The sequence below is a fragment of the Centroberyx gerrardi genome, chromosome 23 (genome assembly GCF_048128805.1).
Source record: "Centroberyx gerrardi isolate f3 chromosome 23, fCenGer3.hap1.cur.20231027, whole genome shotgun sequence".
Classification (NCBI taxonomy): Eukaryota; Metazoa; Chordata; class Actinopteri; order Beryciformes; family Berycidae; genus Centroberyx; species Centroberyx gerrardi.
This window is the reverse complement of record NC_136019.1, coordinates 21,864,924-21,888,394: the sequence shown is the minus strand read 5'-3', so window position 1 is coordinate 21,888,394 and position 23,471 is coordinate 21,864,924. Positions and strand designations below refer to the sequence as shown.

At 41.7% G+C, this 23,471-nt stretch overlaps 1 protein-coding gene and 1 non-coding gene across 2 annotated transcripts; both read right to left on the bottom strand.

Moving 5' to 3' along the window:
- Positions 1 to 10,970: 10,970 nt before the first annotated feature.
- eif4a1a (eukaryotic translation initiation factor 4A1A) lies at positions 10,971 to 22,654 on the bottom strand. Its single transcript, XM_071900496.2, has 11 exons — positions 22,603 to 22,654; positions 20,950 to 20,998; positions 20,277 to 20,409; positions 18,658 to 18,797; positions 17,969 to 18,137; positions 17,026 to 17,135; positions 16,286 to 16,429; positions 15,757 to 15,894; positions 14,801 to 14,890; positions 13,218 to 13,297; positions 10,971 to 12,700 (listed from the first exon to the last, which is right to left on the bottom strand). The coding sequence occupies exons 1-11, from the start codon at positions 22,623 to 22,625 to the stop codon at positions 12,556 to 12,558; spliced, it is 1,221 nt and encodes a 406-aa protein (XP_071756597.1). The 5' UTR covers positions 22,626 to 22,654; the 3' UTR covers positions 10,971 to 12,555.
- LOC139912660 (small nucleolar RNA SNORD10) lies at positions 17,534 to 17,679 on the bottom strand. Its single transcript, XR_011784678.1, has one exon. It is a non-coding gene; the product is annotated as a small nucleolar RNA SNORD10 (small nucleolar RNA).
- Positions 22,655 to 23,471: the final 817 nt, after the last annotated feature.

Below are 23,471 nucleotides of genomic sequence, written 5' to 3'. Positions count from 1 at the left end.
GAACTGATCTGCCTGTTAACCAAAAAAGTTCCCCTTGTCTCTCGTGCAGTTGTAGCCGGCTGTGGACCAATGGGATCGCGCAGATCTTCAGCATGTGCGCATGTATTTGCATCTGAAAAGGCGCGGGCTCAGAAGGTGCGCGAGACACTTGTTGATGGCGGAGAGACAGAGAGAGAGGAGGAATCTCAATGAGAAAAGTAGCCTAATAATCAAATCAATAATAGTAAATAGATTTCAAAGTAGGAATTTTATACTTCTCTGTCACACATAAGCTATTAGGCTACAAAGTCCCTGTATCTAATATCATTTACCAAAACTTCCAAACCTGCTGATATAATGTCTGAATGATGACTGACAAGATTATTATGTGATACATTTTAGAAGAAGGTCGCCAAAAACAGTTTAGAGCGAAATATGATGAAAATATAGCCTAAGCTAGAATTCTGAATATAAGCCTAAATGATTTCTCTTTATATGGCGGTTGTTTGCCTGACTGGAGGTCTAAGTTTTGTTACACGTTTTTATTTCAAGCTAGCCTACATCCCAGGTAAGAACAACCGTTAATTCAACTATTATAGGAATAACTTGGAAGTAGCCTAGTAGGACTCATTTCAAATGCACAACAACGGTAATTATTTTTTGGTTGTTGTGTCTGCTGTTAGAGCCAAGTGGTTTCCAGACGTCTGACCCTCTTTTCAGATGATTGTCCTGAAGACGTGTTTCTATACACGGGTATTGATTTGGCTACAATGGCGCACAGAATTACTTTAGAGCCGCAGGAGAATAAGGAAGAGCTCTGTTGGCTTGGCCAAATAGACCTTTTATTATGCTGCCTTCAAGGTCTTTGTTAACAGCAGCGTTTCCCAAAACTACAAGGACCATGCTGCTCCCCAGTCTTCCCAGCTCATAGTAAAGCCTACATCATATTAAGTGGTATCAAACCGATGTAGGCTAAGTCATATGAAGACAGGGTCAATAAGGAATAAAAAAAAACCACAATCACCTTTTAGAGTAGGATATAGTAGCCTATATTTTTCAACACACGCCATCCATCTGATCCATCTGATTTGGGGTAATTACACACATTTATGTTCAATCATTGTTGTTTAATCATACTAAGTGGAAATGTACGAATTAAAAGTATGAAAAATGTGAATTACAGTATTATGAGGGTCTGTGCAAATAACAGCAGAAGCACGTATTGCGATAAAAGGGTGTAGCAGAAAAAGTGGGTTCTGACTGTCAATATGCCGCTATCTGCAAGCAGATTGCAGTTTTATGTCTACAAATATTTCTCAGAGGCAGAGCTGCTCTGGAGGTAAAAATAATCTCATTGGTGTGTTCAGGTGCTGGTGGGAAAGTCCGACATCCGGGACTTCGAAGTCGGCTGCTAAACTGCGTTGCATTCATGTGCCGTTTTGTCGGAAAATCAAACCAGGAAGACAAACGATAAATGAACATGGACCGCCTGCAGCTTAACAAGGTAATGTGATGAACTTAAGGTTAGTCTGAACTACAAACTTGCAACAAAGGTGTATGAGTAGGCCTATGTGTTTTCTTACTGTTGACGCAAACTTTCAGTAAGCAGTTTTGGTAACTTTAGTTCAGTATCTTTCTTCAACATGTCATATATTTGGGGAAGGACATAGAATTCCTCTTGCTTACTGCTGTGCCAAATGTTGAATTATAAGGAGGTGTGGTGGGTGGGGCACACTGCTGCGATTAATGTGTCATATGTTGATATGTTAATAGGCACAGGGGGCCAATTATAGCATTTTTTAAAAAATGTTTTATTAGCTTCATTTTAGTTTTCTGGTTGTGTGTAAAGTGCCTATCGATCTATGTATATAGGTAAATATTGATCTGTCTATGAACCAAGGAGACAGAGGAGACAGAGCACAGGTGAGAATTTCTCTCTCTTTCACACACACACACACACACACACACAGTCACAGTCACCACACACAGGTGAGACAGGTGAGTTCCTCCCAACACCTGACTGACAGATGCATTACATTGTTTTTCACACAGGAAGTGTGTGTGCGTGTGTGTGTGTGTGTGTGTGAGAGAGAGATAAAGGAAAGAGTGGTTGTTGTGCACAACAGTGTGTTTTTCTGAGACTAAGTGAGAATGAAAGTGCGATGTGTGTTGTGCGGGTGTGTGTGTGTGTATGAGTGTGTAAGAGTGTGTGTGTCCATGCAACATCTTAAGACATTCAAGTGTGTGCATGAGTGTGTTTTTCTGAGTGTAAGTGAGAATGAACGTGTGATTTGTTTTGTGCAGGTTTGTATGTGTGTGTGTGTGTGTGTGTGTGCGCGCGCTTACTGCAGGTGTGTGTGTGTGTGTGTGTGTGTGTGTGTGTGTGACAGTAACGCCCTGACGCCAATCAAACTGGGGATTGTGGGGCTCCAGTCTCCCGTTTCCGTCTCCACGGCAACCTCCTCTGGAATCCCTTCCAAAACCCCCCCTTCCTCCTCCTCTCCATTCCCCCGGCTTTTCTCTTTCAAAAACAACTCACCAACCTCTGACACACACACACACACACACCCTCTCTCTCCACTTCTTCATCTGTTTTCTGGGTGTCTTTCTTCTTCTATTGGTTCAGATGTGAGAAAAAAAAAAAAACTCATCGTGGCAGCAGAGTTTTCCGAGTTTTCCTCCTCTCTCTACACACACACACACACACACACTTATACACGTTGCGTGCACACAAACACACACTCTGTCCGGTTTTGTGTGTGTCGAAAAAGCCAACATGGCGTGGCAGAGTTTTCCTAGTTTTTCCTCCTCTTTCTCCATCATCACCCAGCTCTTCTTCTCCTTATACTCTTCTTTGTGGCTGTAAAATCCTGCTTTTCACGCACCCCAAAGTTGAAATCGGACGGCAGCAAGTCACAACAGAGTTTTCCATTCCTCTCACCATTGTTAACCTACCCCCCCCACACCCCCTTCCTCCCCCCACCCGGGCTTTGGTTAATACTAATGGCCATGTTGTTCACCACCTGGGCTTTTGTCTCTCATGTTTGCTATTAAAAACCCACTAATCGCTTAAATGTGGGTTTCGCTCACATGTGTATATGCCTCTACGTATATGTGCTCTACAATAGGATCTCTCTCTGTCTTTCTGTGTGGCTCCTGGATGCTTTGTCTATGTTGGGTTCAGATACGCACGCTGCTGTTTCAGAGTGTCAGCTGGCAGAATGAGCTGCCAGTGCGCTGGTGAACTGTAAAAGCACTTTCCTGAAGTTTTGTGCATGCGTGTGCTTTACAGGAGGAGGATTACAGTGACTTGTGTGAGACAATTCCAAAAATTGGAAATAAATAATTGGTAGCCTTCCTATGTTTGCTAATGGACTGGAGAGGAGGAGTTCCAATGTGATGATTTAAAATCAAATTACTGGAAACTTGACTTGCTGCTGATTTCACTGAGTTTATAGGTCGAAGTCAACAGTTTATTCCAACAGAAATAGTTGGTCAAACCAACAGTTAGACCTACATTTGATCAGATTTAGTCCCAGGGATCCATATGGGACGATTTTAGTTGTTGTTGATTTAGTATTGAATTGTAGAACTGTCTACACTGCATGGGTAGACAGTGTGCATATGTGCATAATAGTAGTGAGTGAAACCTAGGATTACAAGAGTTCTCTGATTGGGATCATTTCCAGTGGATTAAATCACTAGGAAATCAAATTATTAAACATTTTGCTGGAGACCACCTGGAACCCCCTGAAGGACTCCTAGAACCCCCACAGGGACCTCCAGAACCCCCTCAAGGACCTCTGGAACCCCTTCAACGACTCCTGGAGGTCCCCGAACCCGACTTTGAGAACCACAGCTACAGAATATACCCCTTAAAGGACCCCTGATACCCCTTCAGGGACCCCTTGAACCCCCTCAAGGACTCCTGGTGGTGCCCAGACCCAACTTTGAGAACCGCAGATACAGAATAGGTTACACCCCCCACAAGGAACCCTAGCTGGAACTCCCTGAAGAATCCCTGGAACCCCCTCAAGGACCGCTGGAACCCTCTCAATGGCCCGTTGAAGGTTCCCAGACCCCACTTTGAGAACCTTCTACAAAATACACCTTAACTGAAAAAAACAAACAAAAAAAAACGCATGGACTTTCTTCTTCTTAAAAAAAAAAATAAAAAAAATGGAAACGCTCCGTGGGATGATATCTGGAGCTGTCAGGAGAAGATTACAAGAGGATTAGCTGAGATTATTATACCTTCCCCTCCCTTTTTTCCTGATGGTTTGAAAGTTTCAGGTCATTACATGTAATTATTGTCACACCTCCGCCGCCCCGGGCGTGTGGAGACTCATCTCGCCGCCTGAAAGCAGCTGTTAATGGGCGATACCTGCTCTGATGGTCGGTGTCTCCCAGTAGACAGTAACTCCCCCCCCCCCCCCCACCCCAGTCCAGTCTAACCGGGTCCCATTTGCATTGGTGACAAATTAGCAAAGGCTTTCTCCATCACAATGCGTCTCTCCGCGGGAGGGTAACGGCCCGCAGAATAAAGATTTTTGTGTTTGTGAGCGGCCAGATCTCACACGTCCCGACTAATATGTCAAAATCTGAAAGAAACGAAGAGATGTTGACACCTCTCGGCAAATGCGGGATGAATAAAATAAATACGGGGGTAGGGAGGAGGAGCGGGGGGGGGGTCAAGGTGCGGTAATCGCCATATCTGAGTGAGTCCAAATTCAATCTTATAGTTTTTATTATTATAATGGAGATTAAAAATCAGCAGAAATTTATTTAGAAGCCATAGGCCTATAAAAAAAAAGCTTTCAGGATCAATGTTCCCTCTAAGCTGTGAGTTTGGTGACGTAATCATTTATCACCTGGACCAAATAATATCTAGTCAGTCATCAGTCAGAAATTTACTGGTAAATGGTATTATGTATTACTTATCTTAGGGTTTAATGAGTTAACTCCCCTGCTGTAATTCACTGTAAATCAAGGCCTTGAGTGGTAACACATCATTGTCATCAAAAAAGAATGCAAAAGCAAGAAATCTTCTATTTTGGTAATCCAAATTAAATATTATTTTCCATTTTCCATTCCATATTTTTTTGCATTTACTTATTTTTACTTTATGCTTTCCTTTATTTTTAATTAATAAAATTATATTATTAGGCCTATATATTAATTTATTCGGATTATTATTTAATTTCGTCTATATTATTAGACATGTATTTATTTATCTTATGTAAGCCTATTTTATTCATGTGTTCATTCTACATTACATATTTTATTATATTTAGGAATTTTATGCATTTCGGCTTTGAGCTCAGCAATAGAAGCTTATTCTTGAACACCAGCCAAACAACGTGGTTGCTAAGCAACACAAGTGGTATGCGTGGTGATTTTCGGTTAATTAATATTTAAATGAACTGAGGTCACAGGTGTCTTTATCGGGTCTTCAAACTTGACTCAGCCAATAAGAACTGAGGACTGGAACTATCAGTTTCATTGACAAAAATAACTCCTCTTAACAAAAATAGTTCTATAGCCTATAGTACCAGAGAATGGATCTTTAGGCTTGTGCCATAGCAGAACCCTTTATGGTGCTGTAAAGAAGTGCTTCTCAACGTGGGGTCTGGGGACCACCAGGGGTCTAGGAGGGGGTTCCAGGGGGTTCCCAGCAAACTGATGAATTGTTAAACTTCACCATTATTTCATTTACAAGAAGTTAACACAGTTAGAGAATGTAGAAGAATGACTATTTTTGATCATAGTTTCACTGTTATCTCTCCACCTACAATACAGATAGTCATGGAATTCTGGACAAAATCATATCTAACAATAAAAATATTCTAAAAATAATAGAGACAAAATCTCATCAAGTGGGGGTCCGTGGCCCTAATGTGGATTAAATTAGGATCCTTGATATGAAAAAGGTTGAGAATCACTACTGTAAAGAACCATTTAAGAACTAATGAGATGTTTTAAACTATCAGTTTTAAAACAACTTTTAGGAACCAACCTGGCTTCTTTATTCTGATTTACCAGTTTTTTATTTGAACAAATCAGAGGGTTCTTTGAGTCATTATGGTTCCATATAGAACCACTATACCCTCACTAAAGAACTACAGAATCTAGTGGGAAACCTACACTGCCCGTCAAAAGTTTGGGGACACCTCATTGAATGTACTATGTTTTTCATTCTCTTAAAGCCATTTTGATCTAAAGGCTTATGCTTAAATGCTTGAAAAATGTTTCTTAGACAAATATAAATAGTGAAGTTGATGCCTTGAATTTCTTTCCAAAGCCTTTGCCTTTCCATCAAGGCAAAGGGTGGCTACTTTAAAGAATCTAAAATATAAGATAGTTCTGATTTGTTTAACACTGTTTTGGTCACTGCATAATTCCATTTGTGTTATTTCATAGTTTCGATGTCTTTACTATAATTCAAAAATGTGGAAAATAGTAAAAATAAAGAAAAATGTGCTGTGTCCAAACTTTTGACGGGCCATGTACATCAATAAAAAATCTTATGTGTCTGTTTTTTTCTTTTTCAAAATGTCACAGTAACACTGAGAGCTTTAGTGGTCATTTCAAATATATCTTGTGAGACTGAAATAGTCTCCATCAGTGAAGAAAATGAGCTTTTGACAATCAAAAGCCATCTCTTCATCATATCCACGCCAGTTGAAATGATTAGGGCAAATCTGTTTATTTCCTAACTTTTTTTGTCAGCGGTCTCCCACTGACAGAATGTGGACTCGGTCAGCGTGTCAGTGCCGTCGAGTCACACGACTTCTCTCGGCGTTTGAGAGAGGCTCCGGAGGCCCGTGACGTTTTCATTGTAGCGTCTCCTTCGCGACACACCAAATAAATGAGAGGATTCGAAACGTTATGGAAATGGGGGAAAAAAAAAAACAGCTTGATGGAAAGGAGGGGAAATCTGAATGAACAGAAATTAAGTGGGATGAAATCAAGAAAGTAAGGAGGAGGTGGGGTGGGTGGGTGGAGGTCGGGGTGGGGGGTGGGGGGGGGATAGATTAGAGAGGGCGAGAAAGAACCGGTGAAGATGGTGGGGTTGAGGAGGGTGGTGGTGGTGGTTGGTGGTGGGGGGGGGGGGACGGCACAAAGTGAAGGGAAGAGAGAGGGGAGATCAAGAGGGAAGAAAAGTTTTTGGTGGAGAGAGGGAGGGACGAAGGGATGAAGGGATGAAGGGATGGATGATGGAGGGGTGGTGGTGGGGTGGGGGGTGGTTTTGGGTGACAGGCCTCATTGAATGGGCCTCTATTCTCCCCCCTCCGCCGGGCTTCTCTCTTCTCATGCAAAGCAGTTCCCCCCCGTTCAGCCTCCCAGCCATCCGTCACACAGCAGAAAGACCTTGGCAGGCCCTTTACGAGCCTCCCACTCGCATAATCCCCCCCCCCCACACACACACACACACACCCAACCCATCCAACCCCCCCCCCCGTTGGGTGCTGGATTGTGGGTTGGGGGGGTGGGGGGGGGGTGGAGGGAGTGAAAGTGCCTTCGGGAAGAAGGGCCACCTAGGCTGAGAGAGCGGGGCTGGAGAGACGTAACGTGTTATGAAGGCCCGGGACGGACGTCATATTGGGGGGGGGTTAGCAGGGGGTTAACCTGCGCTGGGATGGGGGGGGGGGGGGGGGGTTGGAGGATGGATGGATGGATGGATGGAGGGGGAAAAAGAAAAGTCAGAGAGGGAAGAAAAAGTGTCGGTGGGGTGGGAGTTACAGGTCGAGGACAGCTGGAGGGGAGCGCTGTGTTTATTTGTGTGTGTGTGTGTTTGGGGTGGGGGTGGGGGGGTGCGCATGTTCGCAGTCGCTTTGCATGACAGTGTGCACGCATGGATGTGTGTGTATTGCTCGCATGCATGTGTTTAACATCTGCTTCAATGTGGATGTGGATGGATATAGATAGGCATCTCTGGATGAGTCTGTGTGTGTGTGTGTGTGTGTGTCTGCATGTGTGTTAAGGAATGTCCAACAAAGAAGTCTTTAGGATTAAAATAGCCATTATTGGCTCCTAGAAAGGGATGGTGGTCTATTTTGCTTAATTGGCAGCCCAACCTGCTGAATGCTTTAATAAGAACATCTGAAAGGAAAAGAAAATCTGGCCTGGTTCCAATATTGAGTGCAAAAACATAAATTTGACTTATATAACTTGATGCATCCTACCTCGAGATGTATGCGTCTGTATCCCTCACTGTTAAAGAAATACACCACTTTTTGGCAAAGAACTTCATTGATCAGTTTTGGATCATCTCCAGTATTTGGTGAAAAATCATAAATTACATTGAAATTTGTGTATTAGGTTGCACATTGTCAGTGTATAACTATTATAATAAGAGCATGATGTAACACAATGTAGGAGTTTGAAACTGAATGTAATTTTCTAGCGTTTGTCCGATGATCGTTTTCTTTTTTCCTCAGAACCCAGTGCAGCGTTTTCTATATCTAATTATGTTTATTCTACTTCTTTTTTTAATCTATTACTGACTTCCATAGCTTCCTATCAGTGCAATCATGTGCATAATGTATAGAAGACAGACCTCCATAATACATTTCTATTGTAAAAACCTTTATACTACTCATACTTCTTTGTATACTTCTTCTAAAAGAGACCTATTCCCTAAACCTCTTCTTCAATTTTTGATACACTCCTTTTATAATTTGATGTTGTTTAATGGGTAATGCCAAATTCCTTGTATGTGTAAAGATACTCAGCCAATAAAACTGATTCTGATTGTTCATCTGTGTTTGTAATGGGATTATAATCTGTTTCCAATGCAGCACAACACACAAGAGTTAGCAGTAATCTCCCTTTAGGAAATGCTTTTCTCTATTATGTGGCAAAAACGACCTCTACTGGATGGTCGGTAGAACTGCACTCATGATGTCATGAAAGTAGCCGATATTCTCTACTCAAACATACTCTATCCTCTGCGTTCTGGAGCCAGTGAGGTTATAAGAGCAGAACCATAACATAGAGTATATAATGACCACTGGAATTAATGGTAAATTCTGTATATTTTGCGATGATATTCAGTGTCTTATTCAGTGTTTCACCCAGAATGTTATTCTTGTCAGGGTGGAAAAGCCTCTGAAACAGCATTTAGACAATCATGGGACACTAAAACTCTCCATTGAAACCAAAACAACAAAATGTAAAACAAAATGTGCAAAGAAAATAACCTCTAGAACAGCAAATGTAAAAGCTTCCATGAACTGGCTATAAATTGAATCACTATTTTATGGTATCAATCTGTGATAGAGAGTAGCAAAACAGATGTGATGTGAAAAAAGTTGCATATTATTACTTAAGACATTCTTCTCCTTGTAGTTAGGGGAAAAATTATTCATTTTCACAAAATTAGAAAAAAGAGACAGTTTCATGGGTGTCAAATGGGTTTGGCAGTGTGGCACTCTCCATCCCTTACCCTAAGAGATTTGATTCATTTTGTAGTTATTAATATTAGATGCAGGCTCTAATTGGATTGGGGAATGCATATATACAGTACATATAAACGTTTTTAAAATAGAAATGTATTATGGAGGTCTCTCTTCTATACGTTATGTACATGATTGCACTAATAGGAAGCTATGGAAATCAGTAATAGATAAAAAAGAAAAAAAAAGAAAGAACAAACATAACCAAATACAGAAAATGCAGATATAGAAAATGCTGTACAGGGTTCTGAGGAAAAAAGAAAACTGTATCATCATCAAACACTAGACAATTACATTCAGTTTAGTATTCAAACTCAAGGCAAAACAAATCAAGTATTTTCTGGAGAGCTCACAGAAAACATACCAGAGAAGTACATATTTGTTAGTTTGAGCTAGGATTAAACTGATATATGTGGCTGATATTGGCCTTTTATTAAAAATCTGATCTGGTCCAGTCAGTGTAGTCCACCTCTGATATGATGAATATGATGCAGTTTGATTGATTACATATTTACTGTAGAATTGATCAACACTACACTGGTTGTCTGTGGAAAGACCTTAACCTGAACTGATTCTAATGAGACATTTAAGTATGCATGAATGCTTTATTATCCTGGGTTTCTAATGGAGTATTAGTGTCTAATTCTGCTTATATATATATATATATACACACATATATATATACATATATATATATTCTCACCAGGTTAAAATTCAATGTAAAGACACTGAATATCAGCCATCTGCAGCTTCAATCCCAGAAAATGGTTTCAATGCTAGTTCAGTCTGAAATAGTCTATGCTTTCATACCAACTCATGTTGTGCTTGTTGTCCAGCTCAGTGTTAGTGACTGCTGCCCTCCAATGGTCACTAGGCAAACTCCACTGCCGGTTAATTCTTCAACACCATTTTACTGATGAGCAAAGTTCCCACCATGGCCTTGATGTAAAATTCCATGACCGAAGACTGTTCTTCCTCGCTGGTATGTTCATGTTTTTCAGTCAGAAAACCATCTAATGCAATGAATGTGACAAGTTGATTAATACATTCTGCTGTATTCCTGCAAAGTGACCCATTTGTTAAAATTTCCCCGAAGAAATGATCCCATCAAGTGTGGAATACAATCTCAAAATTCCATGATATTCCAGGAATTCCATGACCCGAGATCAGGCCAATAGATTTTGCTGTGAATGAGCCTATTCATTTATTGTAATAGAAGACACTACAAACACCTTCCCACACCATTTGACTGAAGCGTTTCCATTTCATGAAGCAATGCAGAGGCAAGTTTTCACTTGTTAAAAAGGAGAAATACCTTTATTTTTAAGACCATTAAAATAAATACTATACAGAATCCGATGTAGAAAAGTTGATACATGGCTTCTGTCTCAAAAAGGTTAACAATTCCATCACATTTTTAATAAATTCATTTTAAAAAATAGCACTGACCATAAACCCCAGAATATTACCATTCTCCTAACCCAGCCCCCCACCCCTTCATGACAGGCATTTTTTTTTAAACATAAAAAAAAGAAAAAAAAAAAGAAAAGAAAAAGACAATGGTATAATCTCTATATACTCAATCATATGCAGTTTGGTCCTTTCATGTCAAAGACCCCCTCTAACATTTTGGTGAGGTAGGTTACAAAAGTGACACCACCTTATCAAATAGCCGATTGCTGGGGAAAAAAAAAAGAAGAAAAAAAATCAAATGAACAAAAAAAGGATATCAAGAGCTAGTGATGAAAATCCAACCAGGTCGTGAAAGTCGAGAGGCAAATTCTCCACAAACTCGCCGCTGTGTTTTTGCCTCCAAACTTAAGTCGGTCTCAAACTTAATAAAAATGCTACCTCACAACTTTTGACTATACAAGTTAAGCAATATGAACAAGAATCGCACAGCAGAGAAAAGATCAAAGGGGGAAACAAGTCATTCATGATGGATTTACTATACAGGTCTTTTTATTGAAGATGCCCTGTGTATTGAAGCCCCCAAACCCCCTTTTCTTCACATGATCATGGATTTTCTCCATAAGATATATTAAGAGGTTGTTTCTGCAAGTACACTGAAGGTTGTTACTTAAGTACTATTCTGGTCAAATGCAACACTTTAAAAAAAAAAAAGATATAATTTCATTTAGAACATTTTGTTTTGTTCAGTCAAGACTGAGCTGCAGTCTTTGAGCCAATCCCAATTCCTTCAGTCATCAACATCACATCAGTTGAAGGACAGTTAGTTTGCCGCCACAGTGTACGGTGGCCTGGAAGTGCAAACCGCATTTCACAAAACAAGGTATCAAAAATCAGAAAATGGATTAACATTTCCCAAACAAATTCATCAGCATAATGCCACGTCTAACATGCTAATGCTAACACTTCCATCGTCTGACTTGGATGACACTAACTTAGCCAAGTTATTAGCATAATGTTAACGATAACACAGTAATGCCAAGATGCTTATGCTAACGCTAAAGTCCTTTCACATGTAGCATTAGAACGTTAACATTAGCATTAAGATAGTTGAATTTGCATGGTGACTTTTAATATGTTTGTGAAATGTTAAATTTATGAAATATCAATGCATTTTCTGACTCGTTAATCGTTTTGTGAAATGTGGTTCCATTTAGCGCCTCGGGGACATCGTAACTTCATATTTAAGTCGCTCAACATTTCAAGTTTAAAAAAAAAAAAAAAATTTCAGTCTGCATGCATGTTTGTCGTCAATGAAACATTAGCACTGAAATGTTTTGCAGATTAATGCTGGATGCTTTTAGTCTGATTTTTGGGGAGTGGGATTAGACGCAGGAAAAATTAAGGCCTTGACTTGGAATAATGGATTGTGGCGGGCAGACAGGAGGTCGTCAGTAACTCATCCTTCCCGCATCGACGGCCAAAAAAAAAAAGAAACAATTTCAAAAGGGTAGGAATTTGAATTCAAAGGGAACAAGGATAGGATTAGGTCTGCAGTCTTCTTCCCCATAGGATGTATAGGGGAAAGCGATGGTGGAATTTCGCTGAGAGAAGGAAGTTCTTATGGAGAATTCCGATCAGTAAGGACTTGAGGTTTGATTTCTAAAATAAAGGGGGACGGGGTTGGACAAAGGGCGGGCGGATTCTTCTAGATGAGGTCGGCCACGTTCATGGGCATCTCCTCCACGGTGGTGTTGTAGAAGGTCTCAATGTCCCTCAGGGTTCGCTTGTCGTCCTCGGTCACCATGTTGATGGCCACGCCCTTCCTGCCGAAACGACCGCCTCGGCCAATCCTAACGGAGAAAAGGGAGTTCGTCTGGGTTCAAGGTTCATTGTACAACGACATGCACTAGGCAATTTTGCACATTTGTCAGCTCCAAATGGTAGTGAGGGGCAACTGCATTTTGAGGAGTTAACACAGAAATGCGATCATGGAACGTAAAACTGTATACATTACAGTATTAAATTAAAATCTTACATAGTGCAGCTTTAAAATATGAAACCGATCAGTCAAGTCAAGCGGAAAAGCAAAAGCAGTAGTAGGGTTACACAGATTTGGGCCTTTTCTTTCAAAAAAACAAAAAAGGGACCTGGTCCACCTCTGATGATATGCAGTTTGACCGATTACATATTTATTGTTGAATTTATCACTACTGGTCGTCCGTGGGAAGCCTTTAAATCGAACCGATTGCCACATTTTGATTACATTCCATATACAAGTACGCATCAATGTTTTATTATCCAGGGTTTCAATGGAGTTTTAATGCCTCATGGTCTAAACCAGAAATTGTTTTGTTGGTTTGTTTTTACCTGTGGATGTAATTCTCCCTGTTGGTGGGCAGGTCGTAGTTGATGACCAGGGAGACCTGCTGGACATCAATACCTCTGGCCTGAGGAGGGACACATGAGCAATCAGTCACAGCACCGTATCATTTCAACCCATCACTATCACTTGTGTTGAATAGTAGACATGGTTTAACATGGCCAAGGAACTCATCCTGGACTAATGGACATCTAACGCACATGGGTGAAAGCCACTGCTACAGACAACCAGAAAATTGTTCTTTAAACTTGGACCATAGCAGAACCCTTTGCTGTAAAGAACCCTTTTTAGAAAGGTTATCTATAGCAACATGGGCAAACAGTTCTACCTAGAACCTTTATTGGAATGAAAGCCTGGAGACTCTTGACCTCCATGGACCATGACCAGTCTACTGCTACATCTAATGTCATGTCCAAAAGGTTAAGTGTGTGAAGTGTCAGTTTCACATGCGAGGGGGGGGGGGGGGAAGGGGTAAAGTTAAACAGAGTCATGGAAACACCCACCCTGGGCTTCCACTAAGGACTTTTCAGGCTCAAACTCAACATGACAAATGATGAAAGACTCTACTATACCCAGCAGCTGAGACCTTGTTGCAAACAATGCCTTGCTATTATCTAACTTCAAATACCAAAGTTCACAAAACATTTGGGAGTGACGAGTGTAATCTGCCATTAAGTCGTAAGTCAGGGACTGAAGCCCAGCCACTGTGGAGAGCAGATAGGTTTTTTCTACCAAGGAACATTCAGTCCTTCACCAACACAGCAGCTGGGAGGAGAGGGAACCTTGGACTAGACCCAAAAATCATTAAGAGCAAACCTGACATTCATCTGTTTTGTTAATGTGGCAATAAGGGGTTTAAAATAGTAGGAGAAGAGAGGTAACCTGGGACTATTAAGTGAGCAAGACAAAACCTCAAGGAACCAGTGGAGAGCCATTACTAGGTGTTGTACTAGAACAGGACACCGCTTCAACATGGGAAACTAGCATCCAAAATGTAAAAATAGCAGAGGAATGTTTGGTGCAATGCCAAGTCAAACGGCATACCCGGGATAGTAGTTCATCTCTAACTCTACTACACCAGGACAGTGGAAAGATTGTTAGAGATCGTAAAACTGTTCTTCCTTCCTGGTTCTGTAATGTTTTTCAGTCTGGTTTTAATTCACAACCATGTAATGCAATGAAACAACTTGGAAAATACATTCTGCTATATTTCTGTTAAGTGACCCTTTTGTAAATTACTGCACTTTCCCTGTCATTAGAAGGGTTTTAGGCAAACTATGGAACAGTTTGATTTCACTATATTTTAATTCACAAGAAATTATTCCAACTGGAGAATGTATAAGAATGCAAGCCTAGGTTTCACCCTCATCTCCCCATGTACAGTGTAGACATTGTGGTAATAAATCAGCAACTAAAATCTTCCATACGGTCCTTGGGAATAACACTAATCAAAATGGGGTTCCAAGGTCTAATGTGGTTTTATTTGGGGGCCCCTTGACATGAAGACATCTGAGAATCCCTGGTCTAGCCAACCAGTATCTGTGTGTACAACAGCAGTTACTGTACGTACCAGCAGGTCGGTGGTGATGAGGACCCGACTGGAACCAGAGCGGAACTCCCTCATGATCAGATCTCTCTCCTTCTGGTCCATGTCCCCATGCTGGAAGACAAGATTGAGGATGAGGACAACTACACAAAAAAAAGGCCTTGGAGGACCGCACAGAACTGGAAGAATAGCCTACACTTGAAGAACTGCATTAGTCTAAATAAATAACCGTTAATACTACAAATTATTGAAAAAGAACGCATTAAAAATAATAATTCCAGCAGCCAGATGGCTAGTAGTCAGACTTTGTGTCCACAGCATGAACCAGCCTTTGTCTCACTGAGCAGAGCTGACTGGGATGAATATGGACTGGTTCTCTCTTCCCCTGCCAGATTAAGACCCAGTGCCATGAAAGGACACTGCCTTGCCCAAAGGCAGGGGGAAGCCCCACACTAGCTTCACATGATGCTTCTACGTTCGCTGTACTATGGTGTGTGGGTGGGAAGAGGGAGGGGGTGGTGGACTATGACCTGATGGAGTATGTGATCATGTGTATGTTACCATCCTACGCGGCCGTTTTCATACACTTGTGTCCTTGGCTGAAGCGTCACTGGCAAAGACAACTGAATTAAGTTTATCCTCATCACATTCTGTCCCAATCTGTCAAGATGTCTCTGCAGTTCATTTGTATCTGAAGTCAAAATGCGCCATCTGCCACTTGGTGTGTGTCACAGGTGACAAACATGGCAGCTAATCCAAAGTCAGCCCAAGGAGCAAATTTTCTAGCGAAATTGGTTATTCAGACCAATACACTCAATAATACAGATTTATCTGCTTACAGAAAGTGAGCGACATCTGCTGCAGTTTGTAGCCGCTTGATTTTAGAGTTAAACGTGTGAACGTGTCCAAGTTGCAGCAATGAGCTGTCATCCCATTCTTCCAATATGTGAACGTAGCGTTAATCCCTGTGAGGGTCTTACCAGGGCGGAGACTGTGAAGTCCCTAGCATGCATCTTCTCAGTGAGCCAGTCCACCTTCCTCCTGGTGTTGATGAAGATGACGGCCTGGGTGATGGTCAGGGTTTCGTACAGATCGCACAGAGTGTCCAGCTTCCACTCCTGGAGGACGACACCAGGTCAGACATCGAGCCCAACATCATCCTCAACTTTCTATGCACAGTTGGGAGTTCTTATAAAAAAGGCAAACGCCAATAATGTGTAATTCGTTGACACATTAAAGAGCAACCTAACTCCAAACCCATGTGTAAAGCCTGATCGTTGTACTACTTGTACTGTAAGGTAACATCAGCCAATAGCAGATTTACAATTTCAGTAGCATGCTTTTTACCATTAGATGTCAAGCTTTACACAGGTTTGAGTTTGGTGTCAAGTTACTCTTTAATAAGTCCACTCTTTTAATAAGTAAAGTTGCACCTCATCCAATTCGACTGCAACTTTTTCAGCCTTGAGAGCTCAAAAAAATTATGTTTTCCAGCCCCGGTTTCCCCACCTCCTTCTCCACGTTGATGTAGAACTGGCGGATACCCTCCAGGGTCAGCTCCTCCTTCTTGACCAGGATCCGGATGGGTTCACGCATGAACTTCTTGGTGACCTCCAGGACATCAGCTGGCATGGTGGCAGAGAGGAGCACAACCTGGAGATGGGCGAAGAGGGCATCAAGACCAATTTAAAAAACAAAATATAAAAAAAATGAACGAAGCTGGCAAAACTAGCCCATTTCTGATTGAACATAGGTAATGAAAGTTCAGAAACTGCAAATGGGCATAAGAAAAAAAAGACATCCTGGAGACTCTTGACCTCCATGGACCATGACCAGTCTTACTGCTATTGGGGTCCATAGGGTGAAGTTAAACAGAGTCATGGAAACACCCACCCTGGGCTTCCTTTAAGGACTTTTTAAACGCAACATGACAAATGACGAAAGACTGTACTATACCCAGAGACCTTGTTGCAAACAATGCCTTGCTATTATCTAACTTCAAATAGCAAAGTTTACAAAACATTTGGGAGTGATGAGTGTAATCTGCCATTAAGTCGTAAGTCGGGACTGAAGCCCAGCCACTGTGGAGAGCAGATAGGTTTTTCTACCAAAGAACATTCAGTCCTTCACCAACACAGCAGCTGGGAGGAGAGGGAACCTTGGACTAGACCCAAAAATCATTAAGAGCAGAAAAGCAAAATGTTTAGGGACATTAAACATAAGGCAGATCGAGGGTGCCATCAACTTACCTGCGTGCTGCTTCCTAGTTTCTGGAAGATCTCGTAGATCTGGTCCTTGAACCCTCGACTCAGCATCTCATCGGCCTCGTCCAGCACAAACATCTTGATGTACTTGGCAGCTGGGAACAAGGAGGACGGTACAACACCAGTAAATTCACCAGAAAGACCAGATGCAAAAGAGATGTTTTGCACCAATCATGGGGTAAATCCAATTGTTTTGACATTTTTCTCCAGTTGAGCATGCCGTTTTGTGGGGCCAGATACAGAATAAAAAGTGAAATTTTTATTTAAAACTCAGTTTGAGAAGTTCTTCCATTGGGAATTTGAGCTCCCCTTGCATATAGTCTTCAGTGTAATCACACTGTCGCATGTCATTTCTCTTGGGACATATTTGCTGATATAAAGCATTTACATTAACTCCATCAGCTCCAGCTGATGATTCCCCTTCACCTGATGTGTCACAATAGAGTATGCATTTAGTGCTTGTGAGGCCAGTGGTTGAAAGACTTATGGATGCTGTATTCAGATAGTGAGGTTTCTGATCATTGCTCTGGATCCCTGTTGTCCTGACTGACTCCGGCCAGCAGAACGCCAACCGGAGCAGCAAAACACTCAGGGGGTTTTCCGGAGTCAGTTGACACGCATGGATTTCATCATTATACAGCTTTTCCCAAAGGACAGTACATGTCTTTCTTTCCCTTTTACTTAGTTTTTCCCTGCAAGTTAGTAAGATCAATACTCAAAAGCAGCAAGTCAAACACATTATGCTAGGGAATCTTGTCAAAATGTGAAGCCAAGTCCTCTGCTTACACTGAAGTCCTTCAGACTGATTTTAAAGAGTAGAAAATTATCAATTCAGGTGAAGGGCTTCCCAGTGTAGTACAGATCAATTCTGTAATAAATATGGAACCGCTACATTGCTCTACCCTAATCTCTGATATAGTCGACTTACAGAGGAATTTGCGGTTGAGCATGTCAAAGACGCGGCCGGGGGTTCCCACCACGATGTGGGGGGCTTCGGCCTGCAGCTTTTGGACTTCACTGCGGACGTTGGTCCCTCCGATACAGGCATGGCAACCGGCTCCCATGTAGTCGCCCAGGGCCAGGATCACCTTCTGGATCTGACGGGCGGAGACGGACAAAAAACAAAATTAAACACCATTTCAAGTTTCACAGAATAACCGCAGTAAACGCTACACAAAACTACAAGTGCTTGTCATAGTTTTAAGTTGGATTTTAACTAGGGTTAGACAGATACATCTGTTTGACAATATTCACCTTCTATTTAAGTTCTGAGGAAACGCTTGGAATTTTGTTATGAAAATGGCCCATGTTAAAGATATGGAATATTTGCACACAAAGAAAAAAAAAATTCAGCTGGCAGAGACTTTAGCCTAAACATATTGATATTGGCCTTCAAACACTGGTTTTAACACTACTATGGCCAATTGAATTTTGCAAATCAAAATTGCAGTTTACACATTTTTGGCTCCATCCCCAATCTGTAGGTTCAGAGTTCTGAACTGGTGATACTCTAGTAAGTGTAAGTCACTGGTGATATTCTGGTCTCACCCGTGACTTAGGGCCACGTTAACCTAGACATCCGCCCAACTCTACTACACAGATCCACCCCGCCCCTACCTGCTGAGCCAGCTCCCTGGTGGGGGCCAGGACCAGAGCCTGAGTGGCCTTCAGCTCCACATCGATCTGCTGCAGGATGGAAATGGCGAAGGTCGCCGTCTTCCCAGTGCCTGACTGGGCCTGAGCAATCACATCATAACCTGGACAGAGAAACAAGAGACCGCCTTCGATAAGTCTTTGGTAAGAAAGCAAATTTCAACCACCACCTTCCATGTCCACGGGAACTGGAGGGTCAAAATACTTGAGGACCAAAGAACAAAGAATACACGACAACTGTTTCAGTGAATATTCGATCCGGGGTTCACACACTCACTTGGATATCCAATTCAAGCACTTTCCAATGACTACAAGGTCTTTTTTGTGAAATTCAAAGAATTACATTGAAGTGCTTCCATGGCCATCCATTCATTTCCCAAACATTTTTAATGCCTTATTCTTCTCTCAAATCCACAATTTCAAAGCCCGTGGGAACCCTGCGGATCCCTTTGCTCAGGGAAATAATTTTAGGACTGTGGCACCAACCAATTACTCCTGCTACCATAAATGAGTAGCTTTGTGTACTTGTAGTTTTGAGTGTTTCTTAAAGTCAGTAAAGTATTTACTTAGCTACATCCACTACACAGTACTAATTTTGTAGACTCTCCATAAGCACAAGAAACTTGACAAAGCATAGATTGGCCAATTGTGGAGCCAGTCGCAATAAACGGTCCGTCAGCAAAGAGGAAGAAAGTAATCTGGCTGTACTTTGTGCACTTCCGTCACTGCAATAAAATAAGTGAGCTGTCCTTTTAGAATTGCATGGAAAAGATTGTATCTAATTTTGTCTTTTCTAAAAAAAAAAACTAACTTTTACTCTGAGGACATTTTGAATGAGCTTTTTACCTTTACTACAGTAGATTTTTACATTGGTAATTTTACTTCTATTCAAGTAAAGTTTCAGCAAGGTAACAGCACTTCTACTTCAGTAGGATGTTTCAGTCTTCTCTCCACCTCTGGTTAATACCTTGCTGAAAAAGAATGCATTCAGAATAAAACCCCTTTACAAGCCAATGGCTATATCAGTAGTATTTTTACTAGCCATATGGCTAGTAAAAATACCAGTGGCCAGATGGCTAGTAGTCACTTTGTGTCCACAGCATGAACCAGCCATTGTCTCACTGAGCAGAGCTGACTGGGATGAATATGGACTGGTTCTCTCTTCCCCTGCCAGATTAAGATCCAGTGCCATGAAAGGACACTGCCTTGCCCAAAGGCAGGGGGAAGCCCCACACTAGCTTCACATGATAATTGTATGTTTGCTCTACTAGTCCTGATGGCATTCATCACTTTCCTGGCCAACCAAAAACAGAAAACCCTCCGAGAAAGTTACTGCAAGCCCTTCATCTTTTTGGGGTTCTCCAAACGTATCCAATATGAAGATTTCTATACTTCGGTGCGATATGGTCAGTACAATTTCTGCAGTTTGGGTCTGGATGAAATCGTGGTGAGTGAAACCCGTGATCAAAACAATCACCCTCACATATTCAAACATTCTGACTTCAGGTTTGTTTCAAACATTTTACTGACTTCAGGTTTGTTTCTCCAAGTTAGATTCTTAATTCCAAGTGCACCTTACTCACCCTTGATACAAGGGATAATGGCTCTCTGCTGGATAGCAGAGGGCTTCTCAAAACCATAGGCATAGATTCCCCTGAGCAGAGCCTCACGCAGGTTCATCTCATCAAAACTATCCACGATCTGGTTCCAGTTGCTCTGGAGGGGAGAAGGAGAAACACCAAGGAAGGAAAGAGAGAAAATTATTAATTTACTTGGAAAAAACATTTCAAAAACCATCCAAAATAGAATATGAACTCACACTTGGGATTTCTGTCGTGCACAAGTGACCAGAAAATCTACCCATCTTGTAAAACATGACCTGAGACCTTCCCTGAATTGTAAACTGTAAATCTGGCATATAATCCACTAAGAACAACATTTCAACTTGCATCATTTGTTCATGCTGGTTGCTACTGCCATCCACAATTTTGGCAGAAAAGACAGACTAACCAATCGTATAAAATAAAAATTCAAATTTTAAGAACAAGAACTGTTGTTTGTATGCCGAATTCAAGAGTGAATTTGTAAACTTTCTTGTCTTGTTTCATGAAGGTATCTGCCAATAAGCAAGGACACTGTCAATTTGACATGTTTGAGTTGCATTTTAGTGGTTTGTCATGACAACAGCACTTTGTTGGGCACATTTGGCTCTGTTGTGAGTTTGTGAAATATTTTGTGCAGCAGCACAGGACTCACCTCAATGATCCCATCTGGCTCCATGCCCTCTGGGCCATTGTCTCTGGGACTGGGGGGGAGAATGAAGGCATTAGTATTATTCCCTGAGGGACAACAACATAGGCTGGCCTCACTTCCTCTACAATAAAGACAAACTCACTCTAGAATAAAATTTATTTCCCTACCTCGGATACTCGTACATGGTTAGACTGAAGCAATTCGTAATGTTCAGAGCATTCCAGAACTTTTGTAGTGTTCAGAGCATTCCAGAACTTTCTTTGTTGCAGTGTTGTATGTAATTTACTTTTGATGTACTCACTTTCCCTCAAAGTGAGTTATCTGCTTCTACGTTTTGACCAGTTATCCACGGGAAAACGGAAAATACAACACCACCAACAAAAGGGGTCCATAAATGCAAGGTATATTACCAATTGTTTTTAAACGGTGTTAAAAGGGTTTAGGGTGGAGTTCCTTCTACCGGGGAATAATGACTACCATGTATTAGCAGGAATTGAGTGAATAGGTCTTTGTAAATCTAGACTTTCAACAAGCCCGGCAGGAATCCCGAGTCTCTATCACCCTGGTGGGAAGCTCGGAAAAAGGCCTCCGGTGACTTTTCCAGAGTCCGCCATTTCTATTTCAGACATTCAAGATGGTCGTTTCACCAGGTCTGAAAAAAGCCGGTAGCATGTTACCAAGCCAAGCTAGCGAGGTCTGTTTCCTTTCACGTTACGAAAATGGCGGCTCTTTTAATTTAGACTGAACATTTCACGGACCGACATACATTTAAGTCATTATAGGCCTAAATACTGGAAGTATTGCGTGTGCGGCAATAAGGCCACGCTCCGACAGCTAGCCTCGGCACGGTACACCGACGGGGTACAGGCCCTGTCCCGTTTTCACAGGCCCTTTCCAGAAACGTGTCATGTCAGCGAAACCTATTGGCTTACACCGACATAACCCACTCGTTAGTTTCATATAGACTGCCCATCCTTTCTCTTACCGAGAATACAGATGGGGGAAAGCTTAGAACAGCAATTTACGGCCTACGTTACCGGCATTGTCCTAGCCACCAGCTAACGTTATCACGACCATGTGCGCTCAGTCTAAAAAATATAAAAAACTTCAAATGGCACCCATCAACTACACCAACAGCTTTCATCTACTGCGGGACCAAATAGGAAATCAGTGTATGTCGAAATACCGATGATTTATGTTTCCGGTGTGCGAGAAATAAAGAATAGAATCGAGAGCCAGCAAGGCCCAGACCAGGATCATTCACGTGCTCGCCTAGGCGCCGGTTAATTTACCCGAGTTACGTTCAAGAACAGCAGCGTTCACTGTCAATCGTGCTACTAAAATACACTTTACGTATGCTAATCCACTCAGTAAAAAAACATCAACGTAAAATTGAAAGACAAATCGAGAGATCTATCAATTCACCGCTATATGGCTAGTAGTAGGCAGGGGCCAGGAGTCTCGGGCAAGCTAACGGCACTCTCGTTAGCGGTACTACTCGAGCGCCGGGGAACCGGGCTGCTATGCTCAAAACACAAATGTTCACATCCCTTAAAGTCATCAACATTAAACACTAAATTTACCGGTGTTTAAAAAATAAACGAATTCAGAAAACACAACATTAGTCTCTGTAAGTCAATAAAAGGCTCCGCTTACCTATCATCATATTCAGCCGACATTATTACAAAGGAAGAGACTGTGGCAGAAATGTGTTATATACGTCGACGTGACACTGAAAGAAGCGTTCTCATTGCAGCCGAACGCCGCCATTCAACTGTAACCACACCTACAGCGACGTGTGATTGGCCCGCTCATACGTCACTCAAAAGTGGGCCGACCCAAAGTGTCTATGCGTGTGCATGTTTGTTTGACTATTACCAGGCCAGAGGGGCGGAGTTGACCGTTTATCAACTACCGCGTGTGCCCTAGCGAGAGCCCCGCTCACCCGGGCCATGTCGGGTTATAATTTGTAGGCCCTCTACAAGTAAGCTGCTCACCGTTTCGCGTTTGCCTACTCAGCTCAGTCATTGGCCAGCGTAGACAAAAGGTCGAATTTTATTGGGTATTTCCTTCATTTCTTTTGTTTCCTGGTAGTACTTGGTTTGTGCGTCACTATAACTTGGCAAGCCACAGCAGTGACACAACTCGCTGCCTGTGTTGCAATCACAATCTGGAGAACATAATTGTAAAGTTATGGGGAGGACTATGAGTCACACTGTAGTCATCTGTCAAATTTATGAAACACAGCCTGTAATGTGACTGTGATCAACCCTCGCACCTGCATGGATTAGTGACACACACTGTATTTTAACTTAGTTTAGTTTATTTGACTTTTTTCTTTTTTTAAAAATAGACAATCTTGATAGTAAAGAACACACAATGCAGCCAGAAACTTAGTTCCATTTGGTCCTTGATGGTAAAAAGTGGCAGTGGCAAGATGGCAACAGCATACAAACAAGTCAAAATATACACATGAATAAAACATAACAGTCATCCTCAAATCAACGTTTACATGATAAGACAGC